Raw genomic sequence first — 25,297 nt, forward strand, 5'->3', positions numbered from 1 at the left:
AGCTGAGGAGACAGACGAAGTTCTTGATATTCCGGAGAAGATAGATTTTGAAGATTCGGATTCAGGAAGTGAGCAGAAAGAACCCTTAATCATGGGTGATCGTATAGTTCCGGCAGATCCAGCTCTTATGGACTTTTCTCGGCCCAAAATTGATGACATTCAGTCAAGCATCCTTCATCCGGCTATTCAGGCTAACACCTTTGAAATCAAGCCGGGCACTATTCAGATGGTACAGAATTCTGTTTCTTTCGGAGGAGCTGCGACTGAAGACCCCAACATGCACATAAGGAATTTTGTCGAGATCTGCAGTACTTTCAAATATAATGGTGTGACTGATTAGGCTATCAAGCTGAGGCTTTTCCCATTCTCTCTGAGGGATAAAGCTAAAGACTGGTTACATTCTGAACCAGCTGGGTCCATCACTATGTGGCAAGATCTTGCGCAAAAGTTTCTAGTGAAGTTTTATCCAATGGCGAAGGCTGCTGCTATGAGGAGTGCTCTTACTCAGTTTGCGCAGCAACCTACAGAATCTATGTGCGAAGCTTGGGAGTGCTACAAGGAGATGTTGAGAAAGTGTCCACATCATGGAATGCCTGATTGGATGGTGATCACTGGTTTCTATAATGGTTTGGGGGCCCAATCTCGGCCCATGCTCGATGCAGCAGCTGGAGGCGCCTTGTGGGCCAAAAGCTATACTGAGGCTTATAATCTTATTGAGACTATGGCTGCAAATGAGCATCAAAACCCAACTCAAAGGATGATGCTTGGGAAGGTAGCAGGTATTCTGGAAGTCGATGCAGCTACAGCTATTGCAGCGCAGCTCCAAGCGCTGAGTATGAAGGTCGATTCTCTAGCCACCTATGGAGTCTATCAGATAGCTATGGTCTGTGAGCTTTGTGCAGGTTCTCATGCTACGGATCAGTGTTCTCTTGTTAACGAATCTGTTTAGTATGTGAACAATTATCAGTGATAACAGCAGCCTGTGCCAGCTACTTATCATCCTAACAACAGAAATCATCCAAATTTCAGCTGGGATAATAATCAGAATGCTATTCAACAACCATATCAGCAAGGCGTGAGTAAGCAGTTCAATACACCTGGATTCCAGCAACCTCAGCCTTATGCTCAAAGGCAATCATATACTCAACAGGGAGGTGCAGCTGCACCCACTTGTGCTGATTTTGAGGAACTTAAGCTGTTGTGCAAGAGTCAGGCGGTTTCTATCAAGACCTTGGAAAATCAAATTGGTCAAATAGCCAATGCAGTGCTCAATTGTCAACCTGGCACACTTCCCAGTGACACTGAAGTGCCAGGCAGGAAGGAAGCTAAAGAGCAAGTCAAGGCTATTACCTTAAGGTCTGGAAAAGTTGCTAATGCTGAAAAAGCAAAAGAAGGAGAAGCTGAAGTTGGAGATGAAGAAGCTAAGGAAAAGGAGAAAGTGGCGGAACCAAGGAAGACTACTATTGAACACACTCTGCCTGAGGGTAATACAGGGGAGAAATAGCTCTATCCTCCACCACCTTTCCCAAAGTGATTGCAACAACAAAACCTGGATAAGCAGTTCGGTAAGTTTCTAGAGGTGTTCAAGAAACTTCACATCAATATACCTTTCGCTGAGGCTCTGGAGCAAATGCCTAGTTATGCGAGGTTTATGAAGAGTATTTTTTCAAGGAAGGTGAAACTGGATGACCTTGAGACCATTGCTCTAACGGAAGAATGCAGTGTTGTGCTGCAGCAAAAGTTACCTCCAAAGCTTAAAGATTCAGGTAGCTTCACCATTCCTTGCACCATTGGCAAGTTGTCTTTTGACAAGTGCCTTTGTGATTTGGGAGCAAGCATCAATCTGATGTCGTTGTCGATCTTTAAAAAGTTGAATTTGCCTGATCCAAAACCCACCTACATGTCTCTACAATTGGCTAATCGTTCTATTACTTACCCAAGAGGCATAGTGGAGGATGTGCTAGTAAAGGTGGATAAGCTCTTCTTTCCTGTAGACTTTGTTATTCTGGACTTCGAGGAAGATAAGAAGATTCCCATAATTTTGGGGAGACCTTTCTTGGCTATAGGTCGTACCTTGATAGATGTGCAGAAAGGTGAACTTACTATGCGGGTGCAGGATCAGGATGTGACATTCAATGTATTCAAAGCAATGAAATTCCCTACAGAAGATGAGGAGTGCTTAAAAGTGGATTTGATTGATTCTGCGGTTACTTCAGAACTCGATCATATGCTAATGTCTGATGCATTAGAGAAGGCCTTAGTTGGGGATTTTGACAGTGATGATGAGGATGACAATGAGCAACTACAATATCTTAATGCTTCTCCCTGGAGGCAAAAGCTAGACATGCCGTTTGAATCTCTTGGTACTTCTGACCTCAAAAATGCTGAAGGAAAGCTCAAACTATCGATTGAGGAAGCACCTACCTTGGAGCTTAAGCCATTGCCTAAACACTTGAGGTATGCTTTTTTAGGTGATGCATCTACTTTACCTGTTATTATTACATCTGACCTTTCAGGTAGTGAGGAGGACAAGCTCTTAAGGATTTTGAGAGAATTCAAATCGGCTATCGGATGGACTATAACAGACATCAAAGGGATCAGCCCTTCATATTGCATGCATAAGATTCTGCTAGAGGAGGGTAGTAAGCCGACTGTTGAGCAACATCGCAGACTTAATCCTATCATGAAAGAAGTGGTGAAGAAAGAAATTCTGAAGTGGCTGGATGCAGGAATCATTTATCCTATTTCTGACAGTTCTTGGGTGAGCCCCATGCAATGTGTACCTAAGAAAGGAGGTATCACTGTGGTAGCAAATGACAAGAATGAGCTCATCCCCACTCGAACAGTCACAGGATGGAGAGTATGCATGGATTACAGAAAGTTGAACAAGGCCACAAGGAAGGATCACTTCCCGCTTCCATTTATTGATCAGATGCTTGACAGGTTGGCTAGTCATGAGTATTATTGTCTTCTGGATGGCTATTCAGGGTATAATCAGATTTGTATTGCACCAGAGGATCAAGAAAAGACTACCTTCACTTGTCCATTTGGCACGTTTGCTTTTCGCAGAGTTTCGTTTGTGTTATGTGGCGCACCGACCACTTTTCAGAGATATATGATGGTTATATTCTCTGACATGATTGGAAATAATGTCGAGGTGTTCATGGACGACTTCTCCGTCTTTGGACATTCATATGATGAATGTTTGAATAAACTTCGTGCAGTACTCAAAAGGTGTGTGGAAACTAATTTGGTGCTCAATTGGGAAAAATGTCATTTTATGGTGCGTGAAGGCATTATTCTTGGGCATAAGGTCTCTAGAAAGGGTCTTGAGGTGGACAAAGCCAAGGTGGGAGTCATTGAAAATCTTCCACCACTTATTTCTGTGAAAGGAATCCGTAGTTTTCTTGGTCATGCGGGTTTTTATCGGCGTTTCATTAAGGACTTTTCGAAGATATCTAAGCCGTTGTGCAACTTGCTTGAGAAGGATGTGCCTTTCAAATTTGATGATGACTGCTTAACGGCATTCGAGACTCTTAAGAAGAGTTTGATAACTATACAAGTTATTATAGCACCTGATTGGACAGAGCCTTTTGAGATGATGTGTGATGCGAGTGATTATGCAGTGGGCGCAGTTCTTGGGCAGCACAAGAATAATCTTTTTCATGTGGTCTACTATGCTAGCAAGACCTTAAATGGGGCCCAAATGAACTACACCACTACTGAGAAGGAGCTCTTGGCTATAGTCTTTGGTTTCGAAAAATTTTGATCTTATTTGCTTGGGACAAAGGTGACAGTATTCACTGATCATGCGGCCATTCGCTATTTGGTTTTCAAGAAGGATTCGAAGCCGAGACTCATTCGTTGGGTGCTCTTACTACAGGAATTTGAGTTAGAGATCAAGGATCGAAAAGGTACTGAGAATCAAGTAGCTGACCATCTCTCTAGATTGGAGAATCCTGAGTCTACTTCACATGATACGACATTGATCAACGAATCTTTTTCGGATGAGCAGTTGTTCGCAGTTCAGGAGGAAGAGCCATGGTTCGCAGATATTGTGAATTATCTTGTAAGCAATATAATGCCTCCTAAATTGATCACAGCTCAAAAGAAGAAGTTTCTGCATGAGGTGAAGTGGTATATGTGGGATGAACCGTATTTGTTTAGACAGGGAGCTGACCAGATCATCAGGAGATGTATCCCATTCTGTGAGACGGAGGGGATATTACGAGACTGCCACTCCACAGTTTATGGTGGACACTATGGTGGTGAAAAGACGGCAGCTCATATTCTGCAAGCAGGTTTTTTCTGGCCTACTTTGTTTAAGGATGCTCATCAGTTCATTTTAAGGTGTGATCGTTGCCAAAGAGTGGGAAATCTTACGAGAAAGGATGAGATGTCGTTAAATGTGATGCTTGAAGTCGAGGTCTTTGATGTTTGGGGAATCGATTTCATGGGGCCTTTTGTCTCGTCCTGTAATAATTAGTATATCTTGCTGGTAGTCGATTATGTCTCAAAATGGGTAGAAGTCAAAGCTCTACCGACAAATGATGCAAAGGCAGTGTTGAATTTTCTTCATAAGCAGATTTTCACAAGGTTTGGAACGCCACGAGTAATCATAAGTGATGAAGGGTCGCATTTCTGCAATCGTAAGTTTACTTCTATGATGCAGCGCTACAATATGAATCATCGGGTTGCTACTGCCTATCATCCGCAAACAAATGGTCAAGCGGAAGTGTCTAACAGAGAGATCAAACACATTTTAGAGAAGGTTGTTTGTTCGTCAAGGAAGGATTGGTCTTTAAAGCTCGATGAAGTTGTTTGGGCTTACAGAACATCATACAAGACTCCACTTGGGATGTCCCAATTTCAACTTGTGTATGGTAAGGGATGTCATCTACCTGCGGAGCTCGAGCATAAGGCCTATTGGGCATTGAAGAAGTTGAACATGGATCTAGATGCAGCTGGAAAGAAGCGAATGCTTCAGCTTAACGAACTTGACGAATTTCGACTCCAAGCATACGAGAACAACAAAATGTACAAGGAAAAAGTGAAAAGTTGGCACGATAGGAAGCTACATCCTAAGTTATTCGTGTCGGGGCAACAAGTTCTTTTATTCAACTCTCGTCTCCGACTTTTTCCTGGGAAGTTGAAATCAAGGTGGTCTGGACCTTTTATTGTCAAAACTGTGTTTCCACATGGAGCGGTGGAGATTTTTGAGAATGATCCGGACCAAGCATTCAAGGTTAATGGTCAGCGTTTGAAGCACTACTATGGGGACACAACAAACCGGGAAGTGGTTAGTGTCGTTTTATTGTCAACTTGAGGAAGGTACGCAACGTCAAGCTAATGACGAAAAAGAAGCGCTTCGTGGGAGGCAACCCATGATTTGTTGTTACAGGAACCCTTAGAAGTTAGTAACCTATCCAAAACCACAAAAAAATCAGAAAAACTGGGCCAGAATTTTTTTTTTCCAGAAGCCTCCTGAGCGCCCGCTCAGCTCTGCTGAGCGACCGCTCAGGGGTCGACTGGGAGAAAAGTTTTTAAGTCCAATAAAATACCAAAAAAAAAAATCTGAAAAACAAAAAACATAATTTACAGCCCCATTACCCGCGATTTATTTTCCCATTACCCCATGTTTTTAACCCTCAAACCCACTCCTAATCAAATTTTACCCTAATCCCTACCCTATATATACATACACTTATTCCATATACTCCCCATATACTTTTAAACTTTAAACTCTCTCCCAAACACACAAATCTTTAACACTTTTACTCAATTTCGATGGCACCCAAGAGATCCAGGACTATCGATAGCAGCATCACTGTCCCTACTGCTGATTCTTCGAGGGGTACTGCTGTGAGGCCTCGTTTGAATGATAGGGCTGCTGAGGAGGAGTATACTAGACTTCTGGGTAAGCCGATTTTGAAGGAGAGGGGGTTCTTACCATCAGGGAGGGATGGTGAGTTGTTGCCTATGATTGCTGAGAAGGGTTAGATTGCTTTTTGTGAATCTCCTGAAGTAGTGCCGATGAGCGTGGTTCGCGAGTTCTATGCGAACGCGAAGGCTGAGAAGAATGGGTATTCTGTGGTCCGGGGGATGACGGTTGATTATCACCCTGCGGCGATTCGCCGTGTGATTGGGCAGCGACAGAGAAAGCCCACGGAGGAGAATTGGAACGAGAAGACTGTTGAGGATTTTGACTTGGATTTGATTTGTGCCACTCTCTGTAGGCCGGCACAGTTTGGACCTTCAAGACTGGAACTAACGAGTATCGTCACTTTCCGGCGATCGCGATGAATAGGTATGCCCATGCATGGAATGCTTTTATTTGTATTAATATTTTGCCTACTTCGCATGCACATGAGGTCACAGTTGAGAGAGCACAGTTGTTGTGAGGAATTTTGAATGGGGAGTACTATGTAGACCTTGGTGAGTTCATCTACCAAGGAATTCTCAAGTTTTTGAGGGGAGCTAAGCACATGAACATCCCTTATGCATCCACGGTTACCAAGCTTTGCCGAGCGGTGGGAGTTCAGTGGTCGTCTCATGAGCAGTTGCAGTTGCCGGCCACTCCTATTGATTCCGGGACTCTGCATGTGATGCAGGAGTGGACCGGTGGTGAGCCCAAGGAGCATGGGCTGGGTTATCGTCTTTCAGGAGGGCGTCCAGCACGAGGTGCTACCATGGCGAGGCCAAGGCGAGATGAGGCTGGTTCTTCTAGAGCTCAGGAGGGTGCTGGGATGGCTGATGCCCAGTATAGGAGGCTGTCGAGGAGGATGGACGCTATGTACGAGACACAGAGCAGGTTTGCTCAGGAGCTCACCCTTGCACTTGTGACTGCTTTTCGAGGCCTTGGAGCTGACATCCAGTGGCCAGTTTTTGGTGAGGACTCTGCATATCCGCCTCCTGATACACCACCCTCTGAGGGTGATGATGATGATGATCTCTCCGAGAAGGTATACCCTGTGTTCCTTTCTACTACCTTCATTGGGGACAGTGGAGATTTTAAGTTTGGGGGTGGTAGTTAAGGAATATTTTGTGTGTGTGTCATATAGTTGCATATTCATGATAGTTTAGTTCATATAATTGCATAATTTTTGCCATATAGTTTTTTTTTATTATTTATAGTTTTATTTATCATGTCATGTAGCTCATGCATATGCCATGATCCCTTTTGCACTGATTTACCAATTGATTTGTGATGTTGATGCGAGTGTAGTGATAGCGTTAAAGTGATGTTGAATCGTGTAGGTTGATATGCATGCTAGAAACACTTGTAATTTCACTAAGTCTTAGAGAATGCTTAAGTACTAGATGGTTGTTATGGTTTGATGGTTTTCGAGGTTAATCTATTTATTATGCTTAGAATTTTATAATAGGTTCTTAGTGATAAAAGGCATGAAAAGAAAAAAATGGAGTGAAAAATGGAATTCATTGTTAATTGTGGCTAGGCGTCAAATGGCTAGTAGCCGGCTCGTATGTTTATGCGAGTAGTCTAGGGTTGAGCAAGATGGAGCGAAACGCACTTGCTCATAAAGTTGAAAAAAAAGAGAAAAAAATAGAAAAAGGAAAAAAAAAGAGAAAAAAGAAGAAAAATAAAGAGTTAATGCATAATTGATCACGAGTGGGCTCTTTGGTAATCGAGTTATTAAGTTCTTAGGGGATTTTGTGCCTAGTGACCTAAGGCTTTTATAGTCTGGGATCCGCTAACTTAACGCTCGCTACATGGATGTCATTGTATAAGTCTTTTGTGGACACTACAAGAAATTCTGTTATTGCTAACGGCATATTTTGTTGGCAAGTTAAGGAAATCCGTTGGCAAAATAGGTTCCCAACCGAATGCCAACTGAACCCAACGGTTAGAGGAAACGTCGTTGGGAAGTACCTTGCTAACCGAATTGAGTATTCTGTTACTAAGTTAACAACGGAATAGTAACAAATTAATAACACACCACATTAACCAAAAAAACACCACATGCTAACAGAATATTTGGTTAGTAATTCTAGCAACAAATTCCTAACGAAAATTCTGGTTAGTAATTCTAGTAACAAATTCCTAACCAAAAATGTAGTTAGTAATTCTAGCAACAAATTCCTAACGAAAAATCTATTGCTAAATTTAGTAACAGAACACTATCGGAACTTTCAATTTTTAATACTAACAGACTATTCGGTTTAAAATTTACTAACATATATGAGTTGGAACTGGGCATTACAATTTCGCAAAAGAATTGCAAACAATTTTAAACCTTTGTCAACCGATTGGTTTTTTAGACATATACTAGCATATACTAAGCTAAAAATAATTTTAAGAAGGAAGGCAAAAAGCCAAGTAAGGCGTTCTGGTTAAAATCTAATTTCTATATTTTTTATTGTCCTTTGAATAAGAATATGAACAATATAAGTATTACCATTGTACCTGGTTTATTATTAAAATTATTAAATAATTTCTAAAAAATTAAATGCTTATGTACTCTGTAATAAGAACCTCTAACAAAGAACAAAAATCATTAATGGAACCACAAAAGCCATCTCATACAAATACTTAGAGAACTCAAACCTTATGATTACAGAGTATGGATGGGAACTCATTCATCGGCAAGAAAGAAATGATCTGACAAGAATTTACCAAACCTTATGATTACACATCTGACAAGTCTAATATCATTGATCAGTGTTTCACTTTGTGTGTTGGGGGGGTGAATTTTACCTTGTATACTTTCAAGAAATGTACTTAAGAGATGAACTAAAGCTATATTATAATTTTTTTTAGCAGATTACTTTCTTCTGAAACTTGGTATTTCTAGCAGCGAGGATGACATGTATCTTGCAAATTGTCAGAGCACAGTAGTAGGTATCAACTAGATTTATACTACAACTCTGGCCGATAGTATATTCATATTTCTATAAGGAAAAAGGCCAACATACCTAGTTTATGTACTTCAAATCCTTCTGAATTTGTTTTGTGCCCAGTTCCTGAAAGCAATATAAGAAGAAACAGACAAGAGAAGTTAGAGTTTTCAAGGCATAGGAATTCAACAGAAGCACACCGACCAGATATACCAATTATATCAAAAATGACACTTATTTACTAAGTTTCAAAAAGGGGGCCTCAGGCAATGAGGCAAAGTAGGCAGTACCTTGTCAAAACACATAGGCGGGGCAATTCCCTGAAGCAACATAAGAGGTCAACGCATGTAAAGATGGCACCATGGCTTTAAGAGGCTTCCCGTAAAAAAAAGTGGCGCATTGTCCTAAATTTATATTTATAATCTTCACTGTTCAAGTACAATTACTAATTAAGCACCGGATTGTTAAAGTTGTAACGAAATGCAAACTGAAACGAATTAAAACTTAAGAGTCATTTTCATGTGGCAGAAAATGATTATCCTGTATAATATATTGCAACAACTAATTACCATGAATATTCCTGCACTTGCACGATTAATACGACAAGTAGTCTAAACTAGAGCATACTAAACCATCCTCTTTGTTAATATTTGCACTTTGACTTTCCTTCTTCTTTTTCATAATCTGAAATATAAAAATAATATATCTATCAAATTACGCATTATACTTAGCCATATGCATTTATACATAGAAACAATCTGAAATTAAATTTGAATTTAAAGTTTACCTTAGCAAAACCATCATCTCCGTCAGTTGCATCTCCATCAGTTGCACCACCGCTGCGTTTCTTTAGACTCGTAAATGGAGCAAAACCAACAACTTTATTACCAGTATCCTCATTAGGACTTCCATCATTCTTTGGGCTGATAAAAGAAACAAGTTAATATCCTCATCTCAAGAACTCAACACATATACAAAGAACCCAATTAGTTATTCTTACTTTTAAATTAACAGATTACAAATGGTGGGTATAAGCAATACAGAGAAGGCACATACTAGTAAAAGATTTGCTATACACATACTAGTAATCTATATACATACAGAGAAGAAAATGAATACTAGTAAAGGAATATAGAGAAGGCACATACTAGTAAAAGATTTGCTAATTTCTTCATCTTCATTTGTAATCCACCGTTCGATTAGATTGAAGTTCGCCGCCTCTTTACAGAGTGAGGAGAGGGAGTAAAAAACCCTAGTTTGTTTGTGTCTTTGTGTCTCGACCCAATCCTCTGATGTGCCTGCTTTTATATTTTCCATAAAAAAATAATTAAAATATAGTATTGGATAATGTGCTACTTATGCACCATTTAAAATTACAATATTATTATATCACTATAATAATATTATAGTATATATTGAGATGAATTTAACATACTTGATAGCTAAAAAAATTATTCTAAGAAATCGCTGTAATCATCTTCACAATTGTTACTATCTTCGGTTTTTGAAGATCCTTCTTCTTCGGATTCATATTCCGTTTCTTCTTCCAGAGTTTCATCACCATCATCTAAATCTACTCCAATTCCACTTTCATCATTTAGATGTGTTAGAATATCATTCGTGCTAATATTGAGTAGAAGTTGTATTGTTATCCAAATTTGTATTTTGTACTTGATAAAAATGCAAAGGAGAAGACTGGAGTCTTTTTCCTAAAACAATATCAAGCCTAAGAATTCTATCTGGAAGAAGATCATGCCTCAGAAGAATTTTGAAGAAGCTTGGAGTTGAATAAATCTGTTTGGAGAAAAATGTTCTAAGTCAAGATCTCTACAAGACACAGATTTAATGTTATAGAGAAGTCATTCGAGAACTCCAGAATGGCTTATCGAGAAGTCATTCAAACTCCAGAGAGTACCGATGGCTGAGCAATATCTACTCGATGGATGAGCAACTTCTAATCGATGGATGAGCAGTGTCTACTCAACGGATCAACAATATCTACTCGATGGATGAGCAATATCTACTCGATGGATGAGCAACATCTACTCGATGGATAAGCCATCACTACTCGACGGATAAGCAATATCCACCGGGAGTAGAGAAGTCAGGAAAGCTACTCAAGAACTTAAGAAGACATCGACAAGTCATTCCTTCACTAAAGAACTCAGAGTTATCGACAAGCCTATATTCATTCGAGAACTCAGAGATATATACAAGTCAAAGTGAAGATATGAAGACTAGAGATCTCGACAAGATGAAGACCTCTACAAGCCAAACTTATTATGGAGTGCTAGAGATCTCGATAAACCTATGTACTTATCGAGATGTTAAGTCTTCTATTAATTCAAACTGCAGATCTCGAAGTACAGTCTCAAAGTACAGAATTGCAGATCAGTTTAATATCCAAGATAAACAATCAACAAACAATCCAACAGCTGGATTGACAAGTCTACAAAAAGCAGCTTGAAGAGTGTGCAAGATCAATGGCAAAGATTAACTGACAGAGGAAGATTAAAGTAAACACGGGATGCCAAAGATATGCTAAGCCAGAAATGTAAGATTTGCTTTTCTATAAATAGAAATGACAAGTGACAGTTTAGAAAAGTTAATAGCATGTTTATTATCCATTGTGTAAACCATCAGTTAACTGAGATATAAAGTTAACACTGGTCCTCTAGTTAGAAGTAACAATTTAGATCAATTTTAAAATCAACATATCTTAACATCCATGCGGTTGGATCGTCAAAAAAAATTTTAAAAAATTATTTGGTTAATCGGGAACGAATCTCGTTATAGGGAGCATGACTTTTTCTTGATTTTTCTATTCCTGACATGCAGGATGAATTTGATATTATTTTTTGTAATTTTTTCTTAGGACTAAAATCGATATATCTTAACATATGTGTGGTTGGATTGTCGAAAAAATTATTTAAAAATTTATTTGTTTAATCGGGAACGAATCTCGTTCTAGGGAGTATGACTTTTTCTTCAATTTTCTATTCCAAACATCCAAGATGAATTTGATTTTTTTTTGTAATTTTTTCTTAAGACTAAAACAGATATATGTTAAAATCTGTACGGCTGGATCGTCGAAAAAAGTTGAGTATCACTATGATTGGCCGATTGGCCAAGAAGAATATTGTCTACCAGTTTCACCAAATGGTTGAAAGCCATAAACAGAAAGTCTGAGTCTAACATTTCTCGTCTCTGTCGAAAAATAGGAATTTAAGAAGCCTTTATCATATTTTCTTTGATTCATCCAATCTCGATCATTATCCATATTGAACTTTCTAATAATCTAAAAAAGCATTCACAACTAAAATATATGTTACGCAAAACTAAACTAAACTAACAATGTTAGCAATAAAAAATTATGTTGCTTATATTATAAACTAATGTTAGTGACATGAAAATATAATTATAAAAATTACGGAGATTTAGGTAATTAACAATCACGACACATATATAAAAAATTAAAGAGAACCAACTCATTATATCAAACTACATAACGAAATTAACATTAACAAAGATATTTATTAAAAAATTGTAATGACTTATACATTCGTTAGCAAAATAATTAATCGACTATATTAACAAAAGAAATCTAACTAAATATTCAAGAGTTAAACCGTAAACTTGCATAAAAACTAACCTTAGAAATAGAAAATTAATCTTAGTCGTAATTGATACTTTTAATTTGCTAGCGTCGAAGAGTTTGCAGGAGGAAGAAGAACACTGCTGAAAAGTTTCAAAATGTGTATTGTTAGTTATTTAGTCATACAATAAGCCGTTGAAAAGTACGGGGGTGGTTACATATTAAATTCGCTTACCTACGGATTAGTAACAGAATGTATTTTAACCGATCCAAAATTACAACGGTTTAGTAACGGAAATAGTATAACCGATCTAAAATTATAACGGTTTAGTATCGAAACAAGAGAATAAACTTTTGCAACAGATCACCAACATATTACTAACGGAATTGCCAACAGAACTACCCACCGAAAATGTCGTTGGGAGGACGTTGGCAATTCCTTGGTAAACGGTTGTTATGTCGTTACAACTCCGTTAGTAAATATCCGTTGCAAGTTCATTGGTAGTTTTGTTGCTAAGTTCTGGCGGGCTAATTTCGCGCCTACTAATACTAACGAATATTTATGTTGGCATATAAACGTTAGTAAACCGTCGGCTTTTCGTTAGCATATCATTGACTTTTCTACTTTTCTATATCCGTTAGCAATCTGTTAGAAATTGCCAACAGAATATTTTCCGTTGGTAACCTTCGTTGGTAAAACTAAGAATTCTTGTAGTGACCTCACTCATTGCACGGTCAAATAAGCATTTGTTGTTATAAATAAAAAGCATGATTCCGTAATAAGCTCCAGGATTCTTGAAGTGTTATAAGTCACTTTGTGCCTAGAATTTTTGTTCTTTGTATAATCATGCGATTTCCTTGAGGATAGTAATTAAATAACTGGTTAGATGGAAGCAAATATTCATGCATAGCTCTTCGGGCAGAAAAAAAAGCTTAGTCATAATTAAATTACAACCGCAAACTAGGCTATCTCATAGCTTATATTCTCACGCATCCCATACATTTCACTTCATGACAATCAAACACCAAACACATCTATGCTTCAGACCTAATTCTATGTCAAAAATTATTCAGTTTTTATGAAAAGAAGCTGATCTTTTCCTGCTCGTGACTTTGTTAAGGTGAGTGTGCATACCTTTACCCTACACCATCGTCTCCCTAATGGAAATAATTCGGGTTTGGGGGCTGCCTCATTCATGATGACAGGGGAACAATAATCAAGATGTACTTTTGACAATCAATAACCTAATAGTGGTGGGCCACGAGCTTTGGTCAATTATGATAGGTGGGAGAACATATTTTCTGGAGCAAGAGGACAAGGTTGAGTTGAAGACGAACAACCCTGATGACTTAGAAAATGGGACAATTGGCATTGGTTTCTTATCCTCAATTACTCAAGGGTGACCCAACAACTCGAGCAACGCAAAAATGCTCCTGAACTAATCCTTAATGTATGTGTTGTTGAGACTAGTGAGAATATATTAGCTCATTATCTTGCTGATGATGGAACCTGGTTGTGTTTCGTCGCATGTTTAGGAGGTTGAGGGAATTGTGGATGATGCGTATGGGATTGGGCATAAATGTTGGGGATTTTGAGGTTTCAACTGAGGATGAATATGAGAAATTGATGCTTGAAGAAGCTGAAGAGGAAATACTGGACAATGGAGTTGTGAAAATATCGGATGATGATGTTGAGGATGAAAACGAAATTTGGGAAGAAGGAGACAAAAACGAGGATGATGAGGACCATGGAGGTAATGATGTCCATTTGATCACAGCATGAGTCAGGAAGCCAAACATGGGGGATGTTGAACCTAAAGGTGGATCAAGGTGGATCGAGGACGATGAACCGTTGTCTGCTAGTATTTTCTTTATGTCCAGTTTAAGTTTATTAGTCCGAATTTTATTTTCAATTTGTGTCAAGTCTAATTAGAATCTCTATTCACGATCCTTCGATCATATCATATGTTTTCTCAAGTATTTAGTCTAGGGCTTTTGGTGCAAGCATTCTGGGGGGGGGTGTTGTAGCCAATTTAGTTGTAAGATTTAGGTCCTTCAAAATTGTTTATCCCATCTTTTGCTTAATATATGATTGATTATAAAAAAAATACTGATTTATGTCACTTATAAATATAATATATAAAGTAAAAAGAAAATTTAAAAACTTTTGGACAAGTTTTCTATTAATGCGTTTTATGGTGCTAATTAACGAGTCAACATTTATAAAATATTATGTAATAACATTATTGAAAAATAAACTATATATAAATGTAGGTATTAAAGTATTAATTCTAACCGTGCTATATATTATTCAATGTTAACCTTAAGAAATGATTGCTTACTTTTTTTAGAAGCTGGTATATTTAAATCTCTAAATCACTTTAGAATTTGCATAATTATTTATTTTGTTATATATTTGCATTTGTACAGTTTGACTTGATGTAGTTTGTCACTTCATCACAAATTCATTCTCTCTGATGTTCAGTTCGAAGACAGTTTGTAACAAGTATAAAATGAAAGAATGAATACTAAGAGATTCCTAACATGGTCATGCATAAACAATGAGCATGTAACAATATTTTCTTCATTTATAATTTGTTCATTATTTAAGTAGAAAAATCTTGTAAACTTTTATGATATGACAAAAGAGTAATATAGAAAAATTTTGTTTTGACAAGATTTTTTATATATTTTATATTCAGATATATCTAAAAAATTACTATAGTTATATTTTTATTAACGTTTTTATATTTTTATATAATACATTCAGTTTTTTTAATTTAATTAGATATCCATACAATACCATATATTCGATCACTATTGCATGTATGTACATCGTGATAAGTCTAAATCTCCCCGGGGTCTTCTTCTTTTTCTACCCGGATCAACCTCCATTTGTGCGAAAATGATAGTGTTTTTGGTATAGCTGCGGGATGGGCTCTTGCAAAACAAAACCGGATGGGGTGACGTCCCCGCGGCACCTCAGTGTGAGAGTAAGACAGGGTATTGGAGGAGAAAGGGTAAGATAAGAATTAAACATATATGTAGTGGTGTGTGTACAGGTGTGTGGGTTGAAAAGTTCAGTAACCCCCAATACACCATTTGATCGGTCTTTTATAGACTTCCAATTAGGGTTTAGGAGTTTGTACCTTGGATCTGGACCGCTGGTGAGTTTTGGATCGAGGAACGCGTGGACGACCGTGATGGGACTACGTATCCCCGAATCCGGACTGTTGGAAAGTTCCAGATCTGGGTCACGTGGACGGTGGAGATGTTGCCACATGTTTGGACATCCTTTATTCATTTGTTAATTTGGTCCTGGGCTCCTTTTCCTCTTCCTGAGCCTAAACTAATATGGGCTATCATATCGCGCACACATTTAAGTATTATATACAATTAAGTATTTTATTGAATAATTTTACTTAAAAGTCAGAATTTCTTTTACTTAAATAAATTATTTTTTAAATACAATTAACTTAGTTGGTAATTTTAAAATTAGAATAACATTTAAAAACATTTATTTTAAAATTAAATTTAATAAAAAGGTAAAAAAATCAAAATACGTTGAGAAAAAGTATGTTATTACTAATATTTAATTTATCAACTTATACAGTAATTATTGGTTTGTTGCAGGACCTATAAAGAATTAAAATAAAATTATTTGTTAATCTATTTAGCTAGTTTATTCATCCAATCCATTTGCTTATTTATTTGACGATATTATTTAATTATCGAATGTTATCTCTTATTTGCCCCTTTACCCAAATTAAGATTTTAAGAAAAAAGCGGTGTCCCAGTTTATAGGTTTTGAAATTGACGTGGTTTTGTTTCGGCCGTAGCCGGGTTGGGTTTTTGAGCTCACCAGAACATCTCAGCAGCAGCAACCATTGATCTATTATTTGTACCAATGTTTAAACCCCCTGGATCGATTCTTACATCAGATGTATCTATCTGAGCTGCTCAATCTCTTTATCTTCTTCTTCATGTATTTTGTGCCTACCCTTCAATGACCCTCCTCTATGTGAGAGTATTGAAATCCATAGCCATCTCTGCTATTAAACACAACTATAACACTCATACATCTTTAAAGGTACGATTTTTATTGCCCTTTTTGTATCATTGTCAATGTAGTAAACAATCTACTTCTTTTTCAGTCTCCCCCTTTTATTTTCAGAAGCTAATTTATCAAGAAATTCAAGAAAAGCCTTGGGCTTTTTCCAACATTTTTTGGGCTGAGTCTAATCTGTTTGATGATTTGATTATGGACCCTGATTTGCTTGTCAGGGTCTTGAATTTGATTAAGAATCGACCCCGGGTTGCGCTTAGATTCTTTAGATGGGCTGAAAGACAGCCTGCTTTTAAGCATTCTCAACATGTTTTTTGTTCTATTCTTGATATTCTTCTTAAGAATCATTTTTTGCCTTCTGCTTATTATGTTATGGAGAGGGTTGTTAGTGTAAATTTATATGGAATTGTTGATGTTTTGGTTGATGGGTATTTGGATTTCGAGACGTCCACAGAGTTGCTTGATCTTTTGTTATTGATATATACTAGGAAAGCTATGGTTGACGAGTGTATGTCGCTTTTTGATAAGATGTTAAAGAATGGGTTTTTGCCGGATAATAAGAATTGCAATAGGCTTCTTAGGATACTTAGGGATAGGAGATTGATTTCATTAGCATGGGACGTGTATAATTTGATGGACAAGTATAAGATTGAGAGGACTATTTATACGCATAATATTATGGTCGATGCCCTTTGTAAAGAAGGTGATGTGCAGCAAGCTGTGGACCTTTCGTTGGATATGGAGGCGATAGGGTGTTATCCAGATGATTACACGTATAATGCGTTGGTTAATGGGTTTTCCAAGACTGGTGCATTTGACAAGGCTAAGGAGGTGATTAGGTTGATGTTGAAAATAGGTTTGAAGGTTTCTGAGTACACATACAATCCTCTGATTTGGGGGTACTGTGAAAAAGGGATGCTAGTTGAGGCACTGGCTCTTGAGGAAGAGATGATAGTGAATGGAGCTTCTCCTACCGTGGCAACTTATAATATGTTTATGTATGCCCATTGCAAGCAGGGAAGAGTAAGAGATGCGAGACAAAGGTTTTACAGCATGTTGAATAACAATTTGTTACCTGACATATTTTCATATAACATTTTGATTTATGGGTACTGTCAGTTGGGGATCTTAGAGGAAGCTTTTCTCTTGTTAAATGACTTGAGATGTAGAAGACTTATTCCTACTCTCGTAACTTATAATACTATCATGCACGGTCTCTGCAAATTAGGCGATTTAGAGGATGCTAGGAAACTCAAAGATGAGATGATCAATCACGGGATTGCCCCCGATGTTTTTACTTATACTACTCTGGTGGATGCTTCTTGGAAGACTGGAGATTTGCCACTGGCTAAAGAATTTTTTGATGAGATGTTGCATAAAGGCTTGCAGCCTGATCAGTTTGCATATACAACTCAAAAAGTGGGCGAAGTGAGGCATGAAGGTAAATACGATGTAGTTAGTCTGCAAGAAGAAATGCTAGAAAAAGGGTTTCCGGCAGATTTGATCATATATAATGTTTATGTTGATGGTCAGTGTAAACTGAAAAATTTGGAAAAAGCTAACGAGCTGTTGCAGAAAATGGTTGCCAATGGTTTGAGTCCTGACAATATGACCTACACTAGCATTATTCAAGCTAACTTGGAAATCGGCCATCTTAGTCGGGCTAAAGAGTTGTTTCATGAAATGGTGAGCAGAGGATTGAAGCCCACTGTTGTGACATACACAATGTTAATTTATGAATTTGCTGGTAAAGGCAGGCTAGATCTGGCGTTCATGTATTTTTCAGACATGCTAGAGAAGGGTACTCTACCAAATGTCGTAACCTACAATGTGCTAATAAATGGACTTTGCAGAGTTGGAAGAATGGATCATGCCTATAGATATTTTGCTGAGATGAAGGAAGAAGGTATACCTCCCAACAAGTACACATACACTATATTGATAAGGGAGAACTGCAATATGGGTAATTTGTACGAGGCCCTACAGCTATATGAAGAGATGGTAGATAAAGGGATCCAGCCTGATTCTTGTACATATAGTGCATTGCTGAAGCATCTGGGCAATCAGTACAAGTGGCATGCAGTCAGATACCTCGAATACATACTTCTCAGTAATGATGTCGAAGCTAAGGCTAATTAACAATGCTTGATTTGTTGTGAAACCCTCTGCTGTTTGGGTGTTTGATTTTTTGGTAGTGCAGTATGTAAGGTAGTTAAGAAAACGATTGGCCAGGGCATGCCACACCTGAAGCTGCTCTTCAGATTCCTTTCGATCAGTCACCATGGCATACTTGCTTCCTTGCAATTTTTTTGTGATAAAGTAATTTTTCCCATCTTCACAACTTTCATTCCCCTAAAATTCTATTTTGACTGCCATTCGTTTATAAGCTGAAGTTGTTGATGTGATTTTTGCAGCTCAGTTTTTGCAGCTCATTATGTGCCTGGCCTTTGTTATCATTAGAATTAGATTGAGTTGCCACTTGATGTTTCATTGAGATATAGTGTATATTCCTATTTTCAGCACTAGAGTCTCCAATGAATTAGGGGCTGGAAATCCACAAGGAGCTCGTGTAGCTGTGTTTGTTGTGGTGATTATGGCACTATCAGAGGCAATTATTATAAGTGGAACTATCTTTGCTTGTCGGAACATTTTTGGCTACACTTTTAGCAACGAAAAAGAAGTTATTGTTTATGTGACAGATATGGCTCCTCTGATTTGTTTATCTATTATTATGGATAGTCTTCAAGGAGTGTTTTCAGGTTAGATCTTCGTTATTTAAAGACTGACTAACTATTTGCATTTACATGCCGTTTATCCTAATCTCATTTCCTCCCTTTTCCTGCTTTCTTTAAATTTGTGTAAAAGATGATGTCGTCTTACATACACCACTTCAATTTATTCTTTATAACAGGTGTTGCTAGGGGATGTGGATGGCAGCATCTTGGGGCTTATGTCAATCTTGCTGCATTCTACCTTTTTGGAATTCCCCTAGCCGCTGCACTGGGATTTTGGGTACAGCTGCGAGGAAAAGGACTATGGATTAGCGTACAGGCTGGCGCTGCTCTACAAACAATTTTGCTCTTCATCATTACAGTATGCACAAATTGGGAAATGCAGGTTGAACCTTCAGCCTACTTATAGCAAGTGCAGTAACTTACATAATTTGGTAAATTATAGCAGAAATCACTGTCCATGTCAGAGGCATGCAATAATAATACTAAGTATTAGCAATAGCCAGGAGGTCCTCACATAAATAAAATGAAGGGTTAATGGATTTAAAAGATAATGTAATAAAGAAATGCAAATGCAACCCAAATTATATTATTCCTTGTGATGATAAAAGAAAAAAGTTTTAAGATTCTTTCTAACTTGTGGTGAATATTAGAATTTATGATTTGTCAGAATTACAAATAGTTTGCAATATAAAATATTGAATTAGCCAAAGGTTCTATCCAAGTAAGTCCACTTTAAATTGAAGTATGAATAGAAATGACTTCTTAAATGATGACCTCTCCAATTCCTTCTGCACTTTTATTAATAGGACAAGCCCAATTCAAGTCGAGCACAGACCGCTTGATCATGTTTTGATAAACAATAAACATATTTGTAGTTCAAGCACTATTATGTTTTTAGGGGCTATATTTTGGCCATTTCAGTTCTTGAGCTTTTAATGTGCAGGCTGTTATGGCAAGGGACAGGTTGCACTAGCAAGCAGCTTCAACGGATCTTACCTTACTCATTTTAAGTTGTCATAAAGAAATGTAACACGGGATATGAAAATGAGCACGTCTAGTTTTGTTTTAGAATTGTATGTCAATTGTACTTCTATAGTAACCCTGTATGACATCCGTATTTTGACATGGTGATGAACAATAAGAGATAGTTTCCAGGGTAAACCAGGCTTGAAATCCCCCTCTTAAATTCTGGACTGAGTTCTGAATGAAAATTTGTAGGGTTCGTTAGGCATTCATATTGACATTTATACATCTATTATCTATAATGTTTACCGGGATTACAAATCAACATTTGAGTTGATATTCTTCCCACTTCCCAGACCCTACCTAGAATGTATCATTGGATATAAAATTTCAGCAAAAACGATATGTCCAACACCCTGAGGCCTGAATATGAAATGTTCTGTTGCAGGAAGTTTAATGATTTTTTACATACTTTAGACCCGTGACGAGTTATATTGACAACTTTCATTGGTTCGTCCTTTTCCGATATTATTTTCAGTATTTTGTACAAATTTAATTCTTCTATAATAAATTTATTCACATCAATAATTGTTTAATATTAATTTATTTCAGTAGGCTTCTAAATCTCAATAGCACAGGTTTACTATATTTTATATGCTTTGTTATCCTGGATATTTGGTAACTCATTTACTATACAGATTTGGGATCATTGATCCTTCTTTTCATATTCAGTGTTTATGATAATCATTTATTGTAAGAAATGTTACTTTTTAAAGTCATTTTTTTAATATTCAAACTTTTTTCTGCATTTAGTTGTATATATAATGTTATCTTTCATTTTTTAATATTTAATTATAATTGTACCAATGAAATTATAATATAAATAAAACATTGTATCATTTGCAAAAAAATCTTGTGGAAAAAAGTATTAGATAATAAATTTTTATAGTTCCATTTTTAATTTCTTTTAGGATTTAGTTCCAAGACTAAAGAACATTATCCATATAATTCATGTTCAATCTGTCAAGAATAAACCATCTTATTCTAAATTTGAATGCTTTATTATTATCAGATATTCATATTATTATTATTATTAGTATCTAAAATGTATAAACTAGCTATATATGTACCTACATTGTATGAACTAAAAAAGCAGGCAAAGAAGGGTGGCAACATCTTGAACTACACAGCAAAATGGAAGATAGACGTCTGTTAATCAAAAGAAATAATCATGATGACAATGACATAGATATGAACAAGGAAGTTTTAAGAACAATAACAGGGGTTGTGTTCTGGAGGGAGGTGAAAAAGCTGGCTTATATAGCAGGACCAATGGTGGCTGTCACATTATCAGTTTACTTGCTTCAAATTGCTTCTGTTATGATAGTGGGACATCTTGGTCAACTTGCTCTTTCTAGTACTTCCTTTGCCTTTTCTCTGGCTACTGTCACCGGTTTTAGTGTCATGGTATGTTTTCTTTTTATTTTCCGTCACTCTTGTTCTATGAGCGGGATACACTTGTTCTTTAATTCGGTGTTTGCTTTGATATTTTTTTGTCTTCTTGTCATTGTGTTTCCGCAAAGGTGCAATCTTAATGATTTTACTTGAACTTGTTATCTAATTTGGTGTTTGCTTTGATATTTTTTAATCTTACGATTCTGCTGGAAAGGAATTTAGTAACTTCTTTGTTAATTATTGATATTAATCGCTAAATATAATTTTTATGAGCGAGTTCTCATCGTCGCTAGTAAAGTAGCCATCAGTCAACACTAACTCGCAATATTCAAAGAGGCACCAAGTGGTTCTGGCCATGAGCAAGGCATCTTGTTTGATAATTAGTTGTACCTAGCTATGTTTCTATGTATTAGGAAAATTGGTAATTCTAGTAACACTAAATTTTGCATATTCCTGAAGTGTCAAAGACTCAGAAAAAGCATGACACTCGCATTAGGTGAACTGCGAACACTTATACTTTTATCTATCAGATAATTAAAATTTAGATACTTGGTTGAGTTCAGTCTTTTTCCGATAATTTTTGTTTGTACATATCCACCTTTGTCAATGATATAGTGAATTTGCTATTTGAAACAGCAAGGATTGGCTAGTGCTTTAGAAACTTTATGCGGGAAGGCTTTTGGAGCTGGGCAATATCAAAAGCTTATAATTCAAAGTTACACTGCTATCTTATGCCTCATAATAGTTTGTTTCCCTCTCTCTGTTTTATGGATTAATATGGGCTATATACTAAGTTCTCTGGGACAAGATCCTATTATTTCACGTGAAGCTGGAAAATTCTTAATATGGCTTATCCCTTCCCTGTTTGCTTATGCAATTCTTCAACCACTTGTCCGCTACTTTCAAATGCAAAGTTATAACTTTCCTTTGCTTATTAGCACAGGTATCACCTTTTGTGTACACTTACCTCTCTGCTGGGCACTGGTTTTCAAGTCTGGACTGCATAATATTGGAGCAGCAGTTGCAATAGGTATATCCACGTGGATAAATGTGTTAATCCTTGGCGTATTTATAAGATACTCCATTATTTGTGCAAAAACTCGTGCACCATTTACCATGGAAATTTTTAAAGGGATCAATGAATTCTTTCTTTTTGCCATTCCTTCGGCTTTCATGATCTGGTAACCTTTCTCTTGCACTCCTTCAATGTGGGTAAAGTTCTTGAAATATGTCTTTATCAATTTTTCTTTCACATATAATGTTCTTAATGAGGCTTTAATTATTCACAATTGTAGCCTTGAGTGGTGGTCTTTTGAGCTACTTGTCTTGTTCTCTGGGCTTTTACCAAATCCACAGCTTGAAACTTCTGTACTGGCTATATGGTATGTCTTGTATCAGCACACAATAACATGATATGCATTTCTGACACCAGTATGATGATTTTCTTTCCTGTGCATTTTCTTAAGAGTCTGAACACAATCGCAGCACTCTATGCAATACCGTATGGACTTGGTGCTGGTGCGAGGTTAGTTCTAAACGGTCTGATGTTAGTTTGTCAGTTATGTAAATAGTTTAGTAGTCTCAATTAGCCATTCTTGGATTTTTCGTAAACTCCTGCACTATTTGGCGACTTTGTGGGGATGGCTATGGGTCTTTGTCATGGAACCCTTATGTAATAAAACTTTTTTTATGAGATTAAATTGCTACCTGTGATATCTAGATATTTGGTATATTCCTTTTTTCAGCACTAGAGTCTCCAACGAATTAGGGGCTGGAAATCCGCAAGGAGCTCGTGTAGCTGTTTTTGTTGTGGTGATTATGGCACTATCAGGGGCAACTATTATAAGTGGAACTATCTTTGTTTGTCGGAATGTATATGGCTATACTTTTAGCAACGAAAAAGAAGTTATTGTTTATGTCACAGATATGGCTCCTCTGATTACAATTATCATGGATAATCTACAAGGAGGCCTTTCAGGTTTGGTCTTCGTAATTTAAAGATTGAACAACTATTTATATTTACATGTCCTATCTCTATTCCTCACTTCTCCCACTTCACATTTGATGATGTCCTCTTGGATACTAATACTTGATTGTTTTCTTTATATCAGGTATTGCTAGAGGATTTGGGTGGCAGCATCTTGGGGCTTATGTCAATCTCGCTGCATTCTACCTTTTTGGGATTCGCATAGCCGCTGCACTGGGATTTTGGTTACAATTGCGAGGAGGACTATGGATTGGCATCCAGGCTGGCGCTGCTCTACAAACAATTTTGCTCTTCATAATTACAGTTTGCACAAATTGGGAAATGCAGGTTGGACTGTCACCCTACCTTATAACAAGTGTAATAACATACATAATTTGTTAGATTTTAATGAATAGTGAGAAAATGCAGAACTCACTTTGGCCATGTTAGATATTACCAAGTATTAGTGACAATCATGAGGTCCTCTTTACATGAATAAGATCAAGGGTTAGTAAATTTAAAAGATAAAGTAACAAAGAAATGGAAATGCAACACGAATTATATTATCCTTATAAATGTGAAAGAAAAAAGTATAAGATTACCATTTGTTACTGGAGCACTTGTAATCTTCTTTTGGGTCGTATTTGCGATTTCAATCCTTAAGCTTTTTATTGTGCAGGCTATTATGGCAAGAGAGAGGCTACATTAGCAAGCAATCCCAACTCCCAAGCATCGCTAACGGATCTTACCATAGTTTATCAGTTCATGTTATGTAACACGAATGATGAGGATGAGTGTGTATGTTTTTGCTTAAAGATTTAGTTTCAGCATTGTATGGCATTAGAGAGACAATAGGCTATCCCTGACATTGGCTAGAGAGAGAGCAATAGTTGGTTTTTGACATCAAGTGTCAACATCTCTCTTGTAAGTGAACCTTTTTTTGTACATGATGATGTAGAAGAAGGGAGGGTTCCAGGCCAAAGCAGGCTCCAAATTCCCCTTTAAATTTTACAGCTTAGAGATGTGAGCTAAAGTTCCCAATTGAGTTCTTAAAGATAAACGTGTACGGGTCTCATTATGCATTCTTGTTCATCATGATATTTTATACTTCTTTATTCTGTATATATTTGTTGCAGGGGAGTTCTTTATTGTTTTTGATCCAAATTGTTGGATCATGGTCAATGAACAATGTTCTTATACCAGCAAAATAGACCATTTCCATATTTGGTACAGAGGCCTTACAATCTTTAAACCAGAACTATTAAATCAATCAAGACACACAAACAAAAGTAAATTTACGGGCATGTTAAATCTGAGACCTTTTTTTTATTTTCAAAGCAATTAAACATGAAATTATCAAATTACTCTTGGCTTAATTTTTTCAACAGATATATATTGTGAACGTATGGGAAGTTTATTATTTTCACCCTTTTTGTATTCCGATAATAAAAATTTTGTTCGGTAAATAATATTTCCCTTACATGTTTGTGAACCCTGTATGAATCAATTTTTTAAAACTTATTTACAGGTATTTGATTTATTTCGGTTGGTTATGAGTTCAATTCTTTATTTTTACTTGAATCATTTTGCAGTATCATGTCGGTATGGTAAAGAATTTTTTTTTTAAAAATGTTATTATAAAAATATATAAATATTAGAAT

General features: G+C 36.9%; 2 protein-coding genes, 1 long non-coding RNA gene and 1 other non-coding gene across 9 annotated transcripts; 2 read left to right on the forward strand and 2 right to left on the reverse strand.

The window, feature by feature from the left end:
- Positions 1-484: 484 nt before the first annotated feature.
- Positions 485-591, reverse strand: LOC141698819 (small nucleolar RNA R71). Its single transcript, XR_012565320.1, has one exon. It is a non-coding gene; the product is annotated as a small nucleolar RNA R71 (small nucleolar RNA).
- Positions 592-8,933: 8,342 nt separating this feature from the next.
- LOC141696643 (uncharacterized) lies at positions 8,934-10,124 on the reverse strand. Of its 2 annotated transcripts, XR_012564459.1 has the most exons (5): positions 10,005-10,124; positions 9,644-9,779; positions 9,426-9,540; positions 9,147-9,284; positions 8,934-8,982 (listed from the first exon to the last, which is right to left on the reverse strand). It is a non-coding gene; the product is annotated as an uncharacterized LOC141696643 (long non-coding RNA). The 2 variants fall into 2 exon arrangements; XR_012564458.1 differs by lacking the exons at positions 8,934-8,982; positions 9,147-9,284 and adding an exon at positions 9,302-9,343.
- Positions 10,125-16,237: 6,113 nt separating this feature from the next.
- LOC141697611 (protein DETOXIFICATION 12-like) lies at positions 16,238-24,734 on the forward strand. Of its 5 annotated transcripts, none has more exons than XM_074502093.1 (10): positions 18,654-18,836; positions 18,932-19,276; positions 19,429-19,634; positions 20,196-21,682; positions 22,307-22,851; positions 22,966-23,052; positions 23,139-23,195; positions 23,416-23,648; positions 23,782-23,984; positions 24,316-24,734. In XM_074502093.1, the coding sequence occupies exons 4-10, from the start codon at positions 21,410-21,412 to the stop codon at positions 24,343-24,345; spliced, it is 1,428 nt and encodes a 475-aa protein (XP_074358194.1). In that variant the 5' UTR covers positions 18,654-18,836; positions 18,932-19,276; positions 19,429-19,634; positions 20,196-21,409; the 3' UTR covers positions 24,346-24,734. The 5 variants fall into 5 exon arrangements, 2 of the variants coding, with proteins under 2 accessions (XP_074358194.1, XP_074358193.1); XM_074502092.1 differs by having other exon boundaries at positions 22,307-22,700; positions 23,156-23,195; XR_012564787.1 differs by lacking the exons at positions 22,307-22,851; positions 22,966-23,052; positions 23,139-23,195; ... (1 more) ...; positions 23,782-23,984; positions 24,316-24,734 and adding an exon at positions 16,238-16,541 and having other exon boundaries at positions 16,626-18,836; positions 20,196-20,441.
- On the forward strand, positions 19,111-19,658 carry LOC141695528 (protein DETOXIFICATION 13-like). The gene is made up of 2 exons (XM_074499767.1): positions 19,111-19,276; positions 19,429-19,658. Exons 1-2 carry the CDS (start codon positions 19,111-19,113, stop codon positions 19,656-19,658), a joined length of 396 nt encoding a protein of 131 aa, XP_074355868.1.
- Positions 24,735-25,297: the final 563 nt, after the last annotated feature.

The sequence above is a fragment of the Apium graveolens genome, chromosome 11 (assembly GCF_009905375.1).
Source record: "Apium graveolens cultivar Ventura chromosome 11, ASM990537v1, whole genome shotgun sequence".
Lineage (NCBI taxonomy): Eukaryota > Viridiplantae > Streptophyta > Magnoliopsida > Apiales > Apiaceae > Apium > Apium graveolens.

Excerpts from the sequence above, each read along its gene's own strand:
- LOC141695528 (XM_074499767.1), top strand. The coding sequence starts at position 19,111 with ATGGCACTATCAGAGGCAATTATTATAAGTGGAACTATCTTTGCTTGT. Across the intron at positions 19,277-19,428 it reads TCTTCAAGGAGTGTTTTCAG|GTGTTGCTAGGGGATGTGGA; the intron begins GTTAGATCTTCG and ends TCTTTATAACAG.
- LOC141697611 (XM_074502093.1), top strand. The coding sequence starts at position 21,410 with ATGGAAGATAGACGTCTGTTAATCAAAAGAAATAATCATGATGACAAT. Across the intron at positions 23,196-23,415 it reads GGACTTGGTGCTGGTGCGAG|CACTAGAGTCTCCAACGAAT; the intron begins GTTAGTTCTAAA and ends TCCTTTTTTCAG. Across the intron at positions 23,985-24,315 it reads GCACAAATTGGGAAATGCAG|GCTATTATGGCAAGAGAGAG; the intron begins GTTGGACTGTCA and ends TTTATTGTGCAG.